This window comes from Oncorhynchus kisutch, linkage group LG10 (assembly GCF_002021735.2).
Source record: "Oncorhynchus kisutch isolate 150728-3 linkage group LG10, Okis_V2, whole genome shotgun sequence".
Classification (NCBI taxonomy): Eukaryota; Metazoa; Chordata; class Actinopteri; order Salmoniformes; family Salmonidae; genus Oncorhynchus; species Oncorhynchus kisutch.
In genome coordinates, this window is record NC_034183.2 from 53,381,618 (window position 1) to 53,395,898 (window position 14,281).

A 14,281-nucleotide genomic window follows, 5' to 3' on the forward strand; every position below is an offset into this window, starting at 1 on the left:
TACGGTGAAAATATGAGCAGCAAATTAACATAGACCTATTTGTAAACGTTAGATACAGAACAGTTCATATTTAAATAGAGAAGCTGTCCAAAGGTTGGAATTTAGGACCTGCGAGAACGTCATTCTGGGCCTTTCTTTTTCCGACTCAGCCAGATGGGCGCCTCCCGGTTAAATGAGCTTCTCTATAGAAACGGGTGGGGTATTCCCACACAGTGCAAATAACCCTCACTCACTGTCTATGTTCGATAGGCATACAAATAATAAGGCTTTGTAAACAGTATATCACAAACGTTATTACATAGTAGGCCTACGCTAAATAACGCTTTATTATAGGCGTAGGCTATGCTTTAAATCCTTTCCTCCGGCTTGCGCTCGAGTCATATACCTAGGCCTGTTCTATATGGCGGAGGGCGACTATACACGTTTACAGAATTCCTCTAAAAAGGAGGGGGTGAATTGGATTCACACCTCCCCTTTCTGAATGAGCTGAAGCTACGTCCGCACTTCTCTCTCTCTCCATCCATAGACGGTAACCAACGGAGAAGTCATCTGTCCATTTCTCATACTTTAACAAAACACCAAAGAATAGGTTTATAATGGAGTCAATATTTGCGCTAATCTTTCTCTGTGTAACGGGAACCCATGTAAACTGTAGCCCGGGCCCGTTAGAAGACGTGGTTATTGATCGGTATGACATTCCAAGAGTTTGTCCTAGAGAAGTGCAAACGGGAGATTTCGTCCGTTATCATTACAACGGTACCTTCACCGACGGCAAGAAGTTCGATTCAAGGTAAGCTACGACGCACGACTCGATTGTATAGGTCTATTGACATAGCTTTGATGCTCTTCTGCACTATCTGATTCCTGTGCAAATAAATTCTGTGTCGGCTGGAGGACATTTTTTGTTCGTTTGACTATATGGTCTCACGCAGTTTGCCTGTTGCAGACGTGTCCGGTCTCGAAATTTGCAGCACCTCTAAGCAACCATTTTGAAACTTTGAAGACCCTGTGATTCACATATACATTGCAACTTTGCCCCTGCGCTGTGCATTTCTGCACAGATACTTTGCAGCTGCCGTTTGCGTTAGTGCCTCCCCGAACGAGGCCTATGTGGCGCTCTCCACAATATCGTTCAATATGGGGTTTACTATTGCGACATGCCACGCAGACTCAATGCAGGCGAACAGCTGCATTCCGTTCGTTGACAGGCTAGGCCTAGGCGACATCTTAAAATGCATTATTTAGGCCTATTCAGTTATTTTACGATGGCCTACTTTTGTATTTTGATCATTACTTATTTAATTCTTTGCACATAACCCATTCAGATATGGTTAGATACATGGTTTACAACCAGTTAACATTAATATAATAATAGGAATAGAATAACTTTAGTAGACCAAGCCTACCATTGAAATAAGTATAATATGTGTACTCTTGAGGAATGTCACTTCTTTTCTCTCTTTTCTCTCTCCGCCTCTCTTCTACCCATCCCCCCCTCTTCAGTCATGAACGTGGTGCACCCTTCAGTGGCCAGGTGGGACTGGGGCGTCTCATCACTGGTCTGGACAGGGGAGTTCAGGGCATGTGTGTCAATGAGCGCAGAAAAGTTACCGTCCCCCCACACCTTGCCTATGGAAGCATAGGAGCAGGTAACAACTCATTTCATTCACGTATATGACCTTTACATAGGGCCTGGCGACAGGTAGTGTGCCCTGAACACACTAAATTCCACAAATAGTTATCCTCTGATGTTGGCCCCAATCGTATATTCCAGTGGCTCACAATGATTTCCCAACCTGTCTCTCTCTCTCCTAGGTGATGTGATCCCTGCTGACACTGTGTTGGTGTTTGACGTGGTTCTGCTCGACATCTGGAACACAGAAGACAAGGTCCAGACACGCACCCTCAGCAAACCTGAGAGCTGCAAGCGCCTCGTGGAGGCTACTGACTTCATCCGTTATCACTACAACGGCACACTGCTGAACGACGTGCCCTTCGACTCCAGGTGGGGTCCATATCTACTCTCAGTCATGCTGTATGTGTGTGTGTGTGTGTTAACTCATTCTGTCCATGTCTCTTTCAGCCACTCTAGGAACGGTACCTACGACACGTACGTGGGCATGGGCTACCTCATTAAGGGCATGGACGAGGGTCTAATCGGCATGTGTGTAGGAGAGACACGCACCATCATCATCCCACCCTTCCTGGCCTATGAGGAGAAGGGATATGGTAACTACTAGTAACCACTGTTTATAACCCCTAGCCTATAAACTATGTTGAAGATTACAAGGTTAAGACAACAGGGTTCTAATTTCCCATAACTCTTTGCAATTAATGGGACCAGCATTGCTAGTTAGCAACAGCTCTAGTAGTTATCAATTGCTCGTCCCATTAATTGGTTTATTTTCGAAAGCTTCCGCATGGAATTATTACATTGTCTTTTTTAACCTAGCCTATGATGAGAAGGGATATGGTAACTACTAGTAACCACTGTTTATAACCCCTAGCCTATGATGAGAAGGGATATGGTAACTACTAGTAACCACTGTTTATAACCCCTAGCCTATGATGAGAAGGGATATGGTAACTACTAGTAACCACTGTTTATAACCCCTAGCCTATGATGAGAAGGGATATGGTAACTACTAGTAACCACTGTTTATAACCCCTAGCCTATGATGAGAAGGGATATGGTAACTACTAGTAACCACTGTTTATAACCCCTAGCCTATGATGAGAAGGGATATGGTAACTACTAGTAACCACTGTTTATAACCCCTAGCCTATGATGAGAAGGGATATGGTAACTACTAGTAACCACTGTTTATAACCCCTAGCCTATGATGAGAAGGGATATGGTAACTACTAGTAACCACTGTTTATAACCCCTAGCCTATGATGAGAAGGGATATGGTAACTACTAGTAACCACTGTTTTTACTTGCTATATTGTATTTACTTTGCCATCTTGGCCTTTTTTGCCTTTACCTCCCTTCTCACCTCATTTGCTCACATTGTATATAGACTTGTTTATACTGCATTATTGACTGTATGTTTGTTTTTCCTCCATGTGTAACTCTGTGTCGTTTTATCTGTCGAACTGCTTTGCTTTATCTTGGCCAGGTCGCAATTGTAAATGAGAACTTGTTCTCAACTTGCCTACCTGGTTAAATAAAGGTAAAATAAATAAATAAATAAAAATAACCCCTAGCCTATGATGAGAAGGGATATGGTAACTACTAGAAACCACTGTTTATAACCCCTAGCCTATGATGAGAAGGGATATGGTAACTACTAGAAACCACTGTTTATAACCCCTAGCCTATGATGAGAAGGGATATGGTAACTACTAGTAACCACTGTTTATAACCCCTAGCCTATGATGAGAAGGGATATGGTAACTACTAGAAACCACTGTTTATAACCCCTAGCCTATGATGAGAAGGGATATGGTAACTACTAGTAACCACTGTTTATAATCCCTAGCCTATGATGAGAAGGGATATGGTAACTACTAGTAACCACTGGTTATAATCGCTAGCCTATGATAACTACTAGTAACCACTGTTTATAATCCCTAGCCTATCAAATCAAATGTATTTATATAGCCCAGCTGAAAAAAAGTGCTGTACAGAAATGCAATGCAGGTGTAGAAGCACGGTGGCTAGGAAAAACTCCCTAGAAAGGCCAAAACCTAGGAAGAAACCAGGCTATGAGGGGTGGCCAGTCCTCTTCTGGCTGTGCCAGATGGAGATGAGAAACCTAGAGAGGAACCAGGCTCTGAAGGGTGTGCCGGGTGGAGATGAAACAGAACATGGCCAAGATGTTCAAATAATAATGATGAGAAGGGATATGGAAACTACTAGTAACCACTGTTTATAATCCCTAGCCTATGATAACTACAAGTAACCACTGTTTATAACCCTATTTTACCCTTATTTAACTAGGCGGGTTAGTTAAGAATACATTCTTATTTTTAATGACGGCCTAGGAACAGTGCCTTGTTCAGCGGCAGAACAACATGTTTGTACCTTGTCAGCTCGGGGATTCGATCTTGCAACCTTTCGGTTACAAGTCCAACGCTCTAACCACTCGGCTACCTGCCGCCCCTATGATGAGAAGGGAACTACTAGTAACCACTGTTTATATTCCCTAGCCTATGAGAAGAAGGGATATGGTAAACACTATTTATAACCCCTAGCCTGGGCCCTTAACAGCTGATAAACACAGGAAGTGTATAGTAGGCTACATAGAGTTTAGAGTCTAGAGATGTTTATTCAAGTGTCACTCCATAACAACAGTTGCCGAGACATATTACAGATGGAAAACTATGTTGTGGACCAACCCCTCTGAGGAAGTAAGATTTGCATTGGGCTGTGTACAGATAATATAACGGACTCCAAACACCCATCCTCCTCTTCCAGGCACTGTGATCCCATCCCAGGCCACCCTGGTGTTTGAGGTCTTAATGATCGACCTGTTCAACCCTAAGGATGACATCGCCGTGGTGGTCAAGGAGGTGCCTAAGACCTGCACCCGTAAAACCGTGGTGGGAGACTACATCCGTTACCACTACAACGGCACCTTCCAGGACGGCTCTGGCTTTGACACCAGGTAGGAACGTGTTAGGTACATCTACTGTCTGTCAAACCAAGACTTGTGTGAGTCAATAGTGAGTGTGGAGACCGACTAATTTGCATTTGCTATGTTTCCTCTTCCTGCAGCTACCAGCGCAACAGCACATACAACACCTACATTGGCATGGGCTATGTGATCCAGGGCATGGACAAGGCCCTCCAGGGGTTGTGTATTGGAGAGAAGAGGCGTGTCATCCTTCCTCCTCACATGGCCTATGGGGAGAAGGGAACTGGTGAGTATGTGGCTCTGTGGCATTGGCCAAAGGTTTTGGGGTGAGAGGAGTCAGAGTTGCATTTACACATTACTGTCCAGTGCCCACGATGAGTCATGTCCCTACTCCTATTCAAATTCCTTTCTTCTTCTTCCCCCCCCCCCCTCCCACCACTCTAGGAGACATCATCCCTGGCTCGGCCGTGCTGGTCTTCGACATCCACGTTATCGACTTCCACAACCCTAAGGACCTCATTGAGATCAAGGTGACCAGCAAGCCCGAGAAGTGCAACCTGACCAGTGAGGTGGACGACCTGATCCAGTACCGTTACAACTGCTCCCTGATGGACGGCACCCTGCTCTACTCCTCGTGAGTAGGAGCGCCTCCTGTCCATCGCACCGCCATACTGCACCGCCATACTGCAACGCCACACTGCAACGCCTGATCCAGTCATGTAATCTACTTGTCTGACTGATATCACTAGGCCTCCACGCCAACAGCAATGAAGACTTATCGGCTATGTATGTTGTGTAGAAATTCAAATATAACCCAAGATATAGAAACCAGCCATATCTATAACTATATACAGTATCTTACATATTATTTACATCTTAATGTAGAAAGTATAGGGCTACATACTTAATTCCTACTGACTGATCGCACGTTGGAGCATCGTCCAGGGCCTTGATCAATATCTCCCTCCTCTTCCAGGGACCACTATGAGAAAGCCCCCATCACCACCCTGGGAGCCAACAAAGTGATTGAGGGTCTGGACGAGGGCCTGAGGGGCATGTGTGTGGGAGAGAAGAGGGTGGTGATCGTCCCACCCCACCTGGGACATGGAGAAAATGGAGGTGAGTGAACGGACTAGTCAGGATCACTTTCATCTTGAAACCCAGAACCAAAGCCTGCATGGAGATATTATGACACTGTCTCAATGTCTCTCATCGTGCTTTCCCCTCCATGTCCCTGCAGCCAAGGGTGTTCCCAGCAGTGCCGTGCTGCACTTTGAGCTGGAGCTGTTGGACCTGCAGAAGGGAGTGCCTGACGGCTACATGTTTGTGTGGCTGGGAGACAGCCCAGATCCCCTGTTCCCTGCCATGGACCTCAACAAAGATCTATCTGTCCCTCTGGAGGAGGTAAGATAACACACGCCAGACATTTAGCATGATCCATCAATCGAAGTCAGGATTCACCGGATACATTCTGCCCTTTGCTTAGTAAGGCGCTGGTGCTGGTAGCATCCTTGTGTAGGTCAGGACAAGTCAGGTGACCATCTAAACCTGCAAATATTCTTCAAGTGGTGTCGCTCTTGAAAGGACAACTCTTCATATTTCTCTCTGCTCTCCCTCTCTAGTTCACAGCCTTCATAAACATCCAGGTGGCAGAGGGCACAGGTCGCCTGAGGCCAGGGATGGATGCCGGCGGCATCATCAAGGACATGTTCAACAACCAGGACCGCAACAGGGATGGCAAGATAGTGGCTGAGGAGCTCAAACTGAAGGTGGAGGAGGATTCTGACAAGGCCAGACATGAGGAGTTGTGAGGGGGTACTGTCGAGCCAGGCGGAAGGGTGTGGGGGGCAGAGAGAGACACAACAGACTGACAGACAGAATCTATGCAATTAGGGGGTTGCTAACTAGCGGAGCTCTTAAATACATTTTATTATGTAGTAAACACAGGAGGTTGGTGTCATCTTAATTGGGGAGGACAGGCTCGTGGTTACGGCTGGAACGGACTAAGTTCAATGGTATCAAATACATCAAACACATGGTTTGATGCCATTCCATTTGCTCCGTTCCAGCCGTTATTATGAGCCGTTCTCCCCTCAGCAGCCTCCACTGGTTGAATATGACCCAAAATGGTCCATACTTATTTAAACGAAGGACTGCTTCCATGTGTTGTAAATTGCCTTATGAAAATGTGGTTCATCTGTACTTTTTATAAATAACTTATTCTCATCAGCCTCATTATGTTTGACTCTGAGACACATTTTGCTAAAAGCACTTTCATTGAACTACCTTGTCAGCCATTTGGGATGGTCCTTCCTCCCAGGATGCAATGCAGTTGGCTTCAAAATGGCTGAAAATGTCAGCCGTCTCCCACTCCTCCCCTTCTTCCCAGATATGAAAATGATTTTAAGACTGTAGGTTGTATATTTTAAGAGTGGATATTTTGTGCAATACAAGATTTTGTAAGTGCCTTGCATTGTAGAACATACATCACAAAAAACATCTGTTTTCTAATAAAAAAAAACGATAAAAAATGCATTGTTTCCTGTGTTTGGGATCCATGTTCCTTGTCTAGGGATTGTGTAGGCTGGGAATAACATTAGTATAGAGTTCCCTGGGAATGGCATCAGTGGTGATTACAGAATTGGATTTTGGCATGTTTTATAAAAAGGAAATAGACCTAGATGAAATGAAACGAGGGTTCCGTGGTCACATTTTATTTACAGATGTGGAAAGGTTATCCTGTTATGCCTACATATCTCATACAGGCGAAAAAATACAATCTAGTGACACTCAGTCGAGGATGTAGTTGACACTGTCCCCTCAGTAACACACGTCACAAGAGAAATGTATGACCTGATTCTTGCGCACTGTACAAGTGACATCACCATTTAATATGAATGGAGTTCCACTTCAAATCTTTAAACATGTAACTGGGTGAAACTATAATTTGGCAAAACATACTAATAATAGCAATAGAATCAGATGCCATGGCTTTACCAAGAACTAAAAACCTCTGTTATGTGGCAATGAAATGTTTTGCCATCATACAAAAAAATTAAAAGTACTAAATATTCAGATGTTCTTCACCATAGACCGAATAGGTCAACCATTACTTTCACAGGACTTGAAAAAATCGAACATAAAACTACGCTGTTTTACAGAAAGTGATGGCATTTCAGAGAAAATACAAACACGCCAAATATTCAAGGACTCATATACTTTCAATGTATTAAGGCTGAAGGTGGATGGATTCTTTGAGACCAGCATGGAGTGATACTGTAAATGTCAATATATACACATGGCTCGAATTACTATTACTTTGACCACATGGTGGCACTGTGGCGCCCAAAAAGTCCATTGTATAAAAACGTAGCCACGCACACAAACCTATGCCATAATACCAAGGCACAGTATCACCAGATTCCATACTGATGACATCCACATAAAACAGTAGTCTGTTATTAAGATCTGAAAGTAAATAAGCGTCTAACATGAACATCATTTACTGTAGTCACTCTCGTAGAATAGACACTTTTCAAGAAAATTAGGGAGAACAAAGTCTTACGAAACAAAAAAAGACAGTGTGTATAGAACACTAAGATAAGACAGTGTGTATAGAACACTAAGATAAGACAGTGTGTATAGAACACTAAGATAAGACAGTGTGTATAGAACACTAAGATAAGACAGTGTGTATAGAACACTAAGATAAAACAGTGTGTATAGAACACTAAGATAAGACAGTGGCGTTTCAAACTGACAAGGTAAAAGTACAGTTAGATTTGACCTTTATCCTGTCTTCTTTCCCTTTATATGACAAAGATATGTCCCACAAGACAAACAAACCGTAACTCCTTCACCTTTCATCTATACAGAGAAGACAACAACATCTAGATCCATACAACAGTTTGGACACACCTACTCATTCCAGTGTGTTTCTTTATTTAAAAAACAACAACTATTTTCTACATTGTAGAATAATAGTGAAGACATCAAAACTATGAAATAACACATATGGAATCATGTATTAACCAAATCAAAATATATTTTATATTTGATATTCTTCAATGTAGCCACCTTTTGCCTTGATGACAGCTTTGCACACTCTTGGGATTCTCTCAACCAACTTCATGAGGTAGTCAACTGGAATGCATTTCAATTAACAGGTGTGCTTTGTTAAAAGTTAATTTGTGGAATTTCTTTCCTTCTTAATGCGTTTGAGCCAATCAGTTGTGTTGTGACAAGGTACAGAATATAGACCTATTTGGTAAAAGTCCATATTATGGCAAGAACAGCTCAAATAAGCAAAGAGAAATGACAATCCATTATTGTTTTAAAATATGAAGGTCAGTCAATGCGGAAAATATCAAGAACTTTGAAAGTTTCTTCAAGTGCAGTCGCAAAAACCATCAAGCGCTATAATGAAACTGGCTCTCATGAGGACCACCACAGGAGAGGAAAACCAAGAGTTACCTCTGCTGCAGAGGATAAGTTCTTTAGAGTTACCAGCCTCAGAAATTGCAGCCCAAATAAATACTTCTCAACATCAACTGCATGAATCAGGAGGAGGAGACTGCATGGTCGAATTGCTGCAAAGATACACTACTAAAGGACACCAATAAGAAGAGATTTGCTTTGGACCAAAAACACGAGCAATGGACATTAGACTGGTGGAAATCTCCTTTGGTTTGAGTCCAAAGTTGAGATTTTTGGTTCCAACTACTGTGTCTTTGTGAGAACAGATGATCTCTGTATGTGTGGTTCCCACCGTGAAGCATGGAGGAGGTGGTGTGATGGTGTTTTGCTGTCTGTGATTTATTTAGAATTCAAGGGACACTTAACCAGCATGGCTACCACAGCATTCTGCAACGATACGTCATCCCATCTGGTTTGCGCTTAGTGGGACTATCATGTATTTTTCAACAGGAAAATGACCCAACACACCTCCAGGTTATCTAAGGACTATTTGACCAAAAAAGGAGAGTGACGGAGTGCTGCATCAGATGACCTGGCCTCCACAATCACCCAACCTCAACTCCATTGAGATGGTTTGGGATGAGTTGAACCGCAGAGTAAAGGGAAAGCAGCCAACAAGTGCTCAGCATATGTGGAACTCCTTCAAGACTGTTGGAAAAGCATTCCAGGTGAAGCTGGTTGAGAGAATGCCAAGAGTGTACAAAGCTGTCATCAAGGCAAAGGGTGGCTTCTTAGAAGAATCTCAAATCTATTTAGATTTGTTTAACACCTTTTTGGTTACTACATGATTCCAAATGTGTTATTTCATAGTTTGAATGTCTTCACTATTATTCTAAAATGTAGAACATAGTTAAAATAAAGAAAAACCCATGAATGTGTAGGTGTGTCCAAACTTTTGACTTCTACTGTATATTCCTCATATGTAGACATATCACCAGTAACATTTCTCTCCCCTTGAACCCAATACACATTTACCAGATGGGGAAGTCACCTAGTTTTCCTGTCCCATTTCAGTTGGACTATTGACGGTTCGTAAACAATTCAGAATGTGATAGTAGGGTTGTCGAGTAAATCGAATCAAATTGTAGGACTGTAAAGGATGTTGCTCTCAAGTTGTAAGTGTTCAACAAGGATTCAACTGGAGGAGCGTGGAAGGGAGACTCCAAAACACAGTCTGGGATCCATCCCAGCGGCCCACACAAAAAGCCATTGGAGGTTTAGTAAAAGACAAACCAAAAACAATACCATTCTGACTTGACTCATGGTATCGGACTACTGGCACTTCCTGAGCAAGAGCTTCCTAAACCAGTACTTCCTGTAGCGTCGGAAGGCTCGTTACCGATTGGCCAGTGAGATGAATTTCATGGCCAGGTCACTTGGTTCTGGTGAGGTGGAGCAGCAGGGCGTTCAGCACTTCCATGGTCTCATCCTTCACCAGCACGATGTCATAAGCATTCAGGTAGGACGTCTTCCTCTCCTCCACCTGAGAAAGATCATGCCGAGAGGGAACGGTTAACAAGCGGCCAATGTCCAACGACATTTAAACAGTGCTTGAATAAGCTGACTGTGCATTAAAACAAGCACTCAATTGCCTTAAAACAATAAAACTTCAGAGTAAAAACAAAAACATTTCTTTTTTGCGTGGTTGAGGGTTTATTAGGGTGTGAAAGAGAGAGCTTTGGTGTACGTGTAGCCAGTACTACCCTACCTTGTCGTTGAGGAAGCCGATCTTGAGGATGTTCTCCATGCTGTGCACCCCATCAGCCATGGTCAGGTCCCCCAGAGAGTCTCCCAACAGCAGGACGTTGTGGCGTGACTTGAGCTCCTGGAAGTGGCCCGTGTTCAGCAGAGCTCCCTCCCTCTTGTTATAGATGTGGATCAGCTCCCCTTTGAAGGCCTTCAGCACTCCCTGAGAATGAGGGACACCAATGGGTTAAATCCTCATTCAAACCACTAACCTTTCACCCAGTCTTTGCGTGGTCACTAGCATAGGAACAGCGCATTTAATGCAATGAAACTAAGCGTTTTCATGACAACCCCCTCTCCCCACTCAATTCCATAGAGGCTACCTGTATCGTATATACTGTGGTTTGTGTGTCAGCGATAGCCTACTCACAGTCTCATCAAAGTCCATGTAGTTGGAGAAGACCTTGACGTTGGGGTGAAAGACCCCGGCCTGGCGGATCACCTCCTCCAGCACGTCTCCTAGCCCAGCAGAGAAGATGAGCAGAGGGATGCTGTGCTCCTGCAGGTGGTCAAAGAACAGCTGGTAGCCCTCCCTGGGGAGACAGCGGCATAGATAGCGCTGTAATCACTACCATTACAGTCATCATCCTGGTCGTCATTAACATTATTGACTTGATAAGGCTTCATCATTGGTACCATACTGTGCTATCGATGACTTTACGCTACTAAACAGCCATAATTGTGGCTTGGCAACAGTAGCAGGGTCTTCTCACCTGAGCATAGCATCGGACTCCTTCACCACATCCTGCAGCAGGTCTTTCCTGATGCGCTGCTGCACCAGAAGAGTATGGGCTTTAGTCCACCTACGGGATGAACGGCACAAGGGGATTGGTTAACCCGATCAGTCCCGAGACCCCAGCAAAAATCTTATTTTCATTTATCTGACTTTCATTTATCTGCATGTCCAGCCCTTATATTTAGCCTCACAGTGAAGTGCTTTTCCATTTTATTTTCAGGACAACCAGGGCTACAAGTAGAACACAGAACAACTTGACATAAACAGTTCCATTCATGAGTTTATTGACACATGTCAAAAAGAAAAGAAGGTCTGCTGAAGCAAAAAAAAAAACGGATCAAAATGAATTTATATGAATGCTGTAGAGAAATAGTTTGGTCAGTGGGGAATGAAAATCCAAACGGTCAATGACAACTGTTTGGAGTTGTGAGCTATGTGAGCTTATTACAGTATTATAGACACTATGTCCTAGGATTTCCTATGACCTTCTGTGTAGAAGAACCCCTTACATTCGCGCCATAGAGCAAAACGTGTGTGTTCGTGAGAGTCTCAGCTTTTCACACAGACTAATGGTTGGATGCAGAAGAATAAGACGAATCCGATTGGTACAAGCCAGAAGTCAAACCCAGAAGTCAAAAAACGCGGCAGGATTACAGTGGGACTCATTGGGTAAATGAGACCGCAGGGAGGTGCCTATGTCTGATGTAGAACAGAGGGTATTGGTCAGTTTGACAGCAAAGTGATGCGTTCCTGGTCTAGAAGGGCAGTGATTGGCTCAGAGAGAGCTTTGTGACTCACCACTCCACCATGAGGGGCAGCTTCTCCTCCGCTGTCCGTTTGGAATCGATCTCTATGGGGTAATATGTGTTGAGCAGGTCCTTCAGCTGAACGGAGGGAGAATGGACAACACTCAGAAAGGGAAAAACTGGCTAGTACGCATCTAGAAAAGACACAGTTATATGTAAGCAATGAATCTTGTGTCATCGTTTTTCTAATCTACACAATTGTATCTGCCAAATCAGAAGAAGTTCTGTGGTCTAGTTGTTTTTCTGAAGACATTTGAAATATACCTGTGCTTTGCACTCCTCACTGATGAGCTTGCTGTTGTCCAGGATATCTATAAAAATAATACTGATTCAATCATCATCATTCTCGTGGGCTTGTCGGAAAAAAACATCAGTGACAACATATGGACCCCTTAACTCTGCGTACACATTGGTATCTTCTCCGTACAATCTATCCTAGCTTTTTGTACTTACTGTGACTGGTAGGGCACCGCTTCCCATTGTAGGCAAACCGTGTGAGGGTCATGTCAAAGTCTGAAATGACCTGAAAAAGCAAGAGACATTGTCAGCAAACCTCTCAGGATGGAACTAGGAGAATACATCGAAACATGTGGGTGTGGTACCCATAGGATGACATATACAATCCCAATTGAATAGGATCTCTGTGGTGGTACCTGAATCTTGCTGGTGCCAGCCTTCTGCATGGTCTTGATGATCTCCTCCACCCTGGGAGGGTCCCTCATACACACTGAGGGACTGGACAGCTCTGGGATCTATGGAGGAGGGAGACAAGTAGTGAGGAGAGAGAAAAACAGAATAACTAAATATTACAGCACTCTATTTTTTTTAAAACATTTTAGCAGACACTCCTATCCAGGAGCAATTAAGCACCTTGCTGAAGGGCACATTTTTTCACAGATTTACCACAGAGCAGCACGGCTCTGTGAATCGAACCAGCAACCTTTGGAATACTGACCCGACGCTCTTAACCACTAGGCTACCTGCCGCCCCTAAACACTTCTGTGACGATAAACCCTAAAGGCCACTGTGCTTGCTACTGTTTACAGCATTGACCATATACAGACCACAGAATAAAGTGATTTGCCAGCATCCTAGCTTTGGGACACAACATCGGCAGTCTTGTGTATTGGTTGGACTGTACTGTGGAGCTGTAGCCTACAAACCTATTCACATATCTATTGCATATCATCGCCTCATTTGCAGCTGTCGTCACAGTTAGGACTTTAATTCATGGAATCTTACACTAGTATAAACTAACACCCCAATCACATACTTAACAAGCATTTTCATTTTTGGGATTGTAATGTTATGTCACTGTCACATAGCTAACAATAGGCCATTCTACTCTGAGAAATTTAGGCAGCCAACTTAGTTTGTAATAACTAACGTTAACGTTACGTTTGATAGCTAGCTAGCCATCAGTCATTCGTTCAGTGGCAATCAGGAAAATAAATTACACGTACCATTTTTCTAGAGAGATGTTGTTTAATTCAAGAAAAGATCAAAGAGCCAAACGATGGACCTAGCTAGAAATGCAATCAATAAGTTATATAGCTAGTTAGTCAGCTACGCTGCAATAACCAGTCTATACTGAGGGCGCGCATTTACTTGCATAAATTGAGGAAGTAAGTGTGTGCGTTTAACATCTTCCCCAGTACCACAAAAGCAGTATTAAAATGTTCCTAATATAATTTATGTTCTGATAGAGCAGAATAAAGTATTATGGCAAATTGTGTGCTTCTATGTATTCTTAATTCACGATTTCCCTCTCACTACGTCTGAAATTGACTGTATTTAATCAAATGTATTACGTAGTGTCATATATTAGTGTTAAATGACTGTTACACATTCACTGTACGATCAGTAGGCATAACAGTCAGATATATCAAATTAAACACAAACTTTTTATGACAGGTGAGGCTGATGCTCTGATT

The 14,281-nt window shown here is 43.2% G+C and overlaps 2 protein-coding genes across 2 annotated transcripts; one reads left to right on the plus strand and one right to left on the minus strand.

The window, feature by feature from the left end:
- Window positions 1-232: 232 nt before the first annotated feature.
- LOC109898416 (peptidyl-prolyl cis-trans isomerase FKBP10-like) lies at window positions 233-7,116 on the plus strand. Its single transcript, XM_031833994.1, has 10 exons — window positions 233-790; window positions 1,504-1,649; window positions 1,816-2,005; window positions 2,084-2,229; window positions 4,424-4,613; window positions 4,724-4,869; window positions 5,028-5,217; window positions 5,560-5,702; window positions 5,824-5,987; window positions 6,206-7,116. The coding sequence occupies exons 1-10, from the start codon at window positions 597-599 to the stop codon at window positions 6,392-6,394; spliced, it is 1,698 nt and encodes a 565-aa protein (XP_031689854.1). The 5' UTR covers window positions 233-596; the 3' UTR covers window positions 6,395-7,116.
- Window positions 7,117-7,265: 149 nt separating this feature from the next.
- On the minus strand, window positions 7,266-13,979 carry LOC109897595 (cytosolic 5'-nucleotidase 3-like). The gene is made up of 9 exons (XM_020492110.2): window positions 13,811-13,979; window positions 13,001-13,099; window positions 12,801-12,870; window positions 12,612-12,658; window positions 12,340-12,425; window positions 11,519-11,608; window positions 11,176-11,338; window positions 10,768-10,968; window positions 7,266-10,542 (listed from the first exon to the last, which is right to left on the minus strand). The coding sequence occupies exons 1-9, from the start codon at window positions 13,811-13,813 to the stop codon at window positions 10,432-10,434; spliced, it is 870 nt and encodes a 289-aa protein (XP_020347699.1). The 5' UTR covers window positions 13,814-13,979; the 3' UTR covers window positions 7,266-10,431.
- Between the last annotated feature and the right edge of the window lie 302 nt (window positions 13,980-14,281).

Excerpts from the sequence above, each read along its gene's own strand:
- LOC109898416 (XM_031833994.1), top strand. The coding sequence starts at position 597 with ATGGAGTCAATATTTGCGCTAATCTTTCTCTGTGTAACGGGAACCCAT. Across the intron at positions 791-1,503 it reads GGCAAGAAGTTCGATTCAAG|TCATGAACGTGGTGCACCCT; the intron begins GTAAGCTACGAC and ends CCCCCTCTTCAG. Across the intron at positions 4,870-5,027 it reads CTATGGGGAGAAGGGAACTG|GAGACATCATCCCTGGCTCG; the intron begins GTGAGTATGTGG and ends CCACCACTCTAG.
- LOC109897595 (XM_020492110.2), bottom strand. Across the intron at positions 12,659-12,800 it reads GCGGTGCCCTACCAGTCACA|ATATCCTGGACAACAGCAAG; the intron begins GTAAGTACAAAA and ends TTATTTTTATAG. Across the intron at positions 11,609-12,339 it reads CTGCCCCTCATGGTGGAGTG|GTGGACTAAAGCCCATACTC; the intron begins GTGAGTCACAAA and ends TTCATCCCGTAG.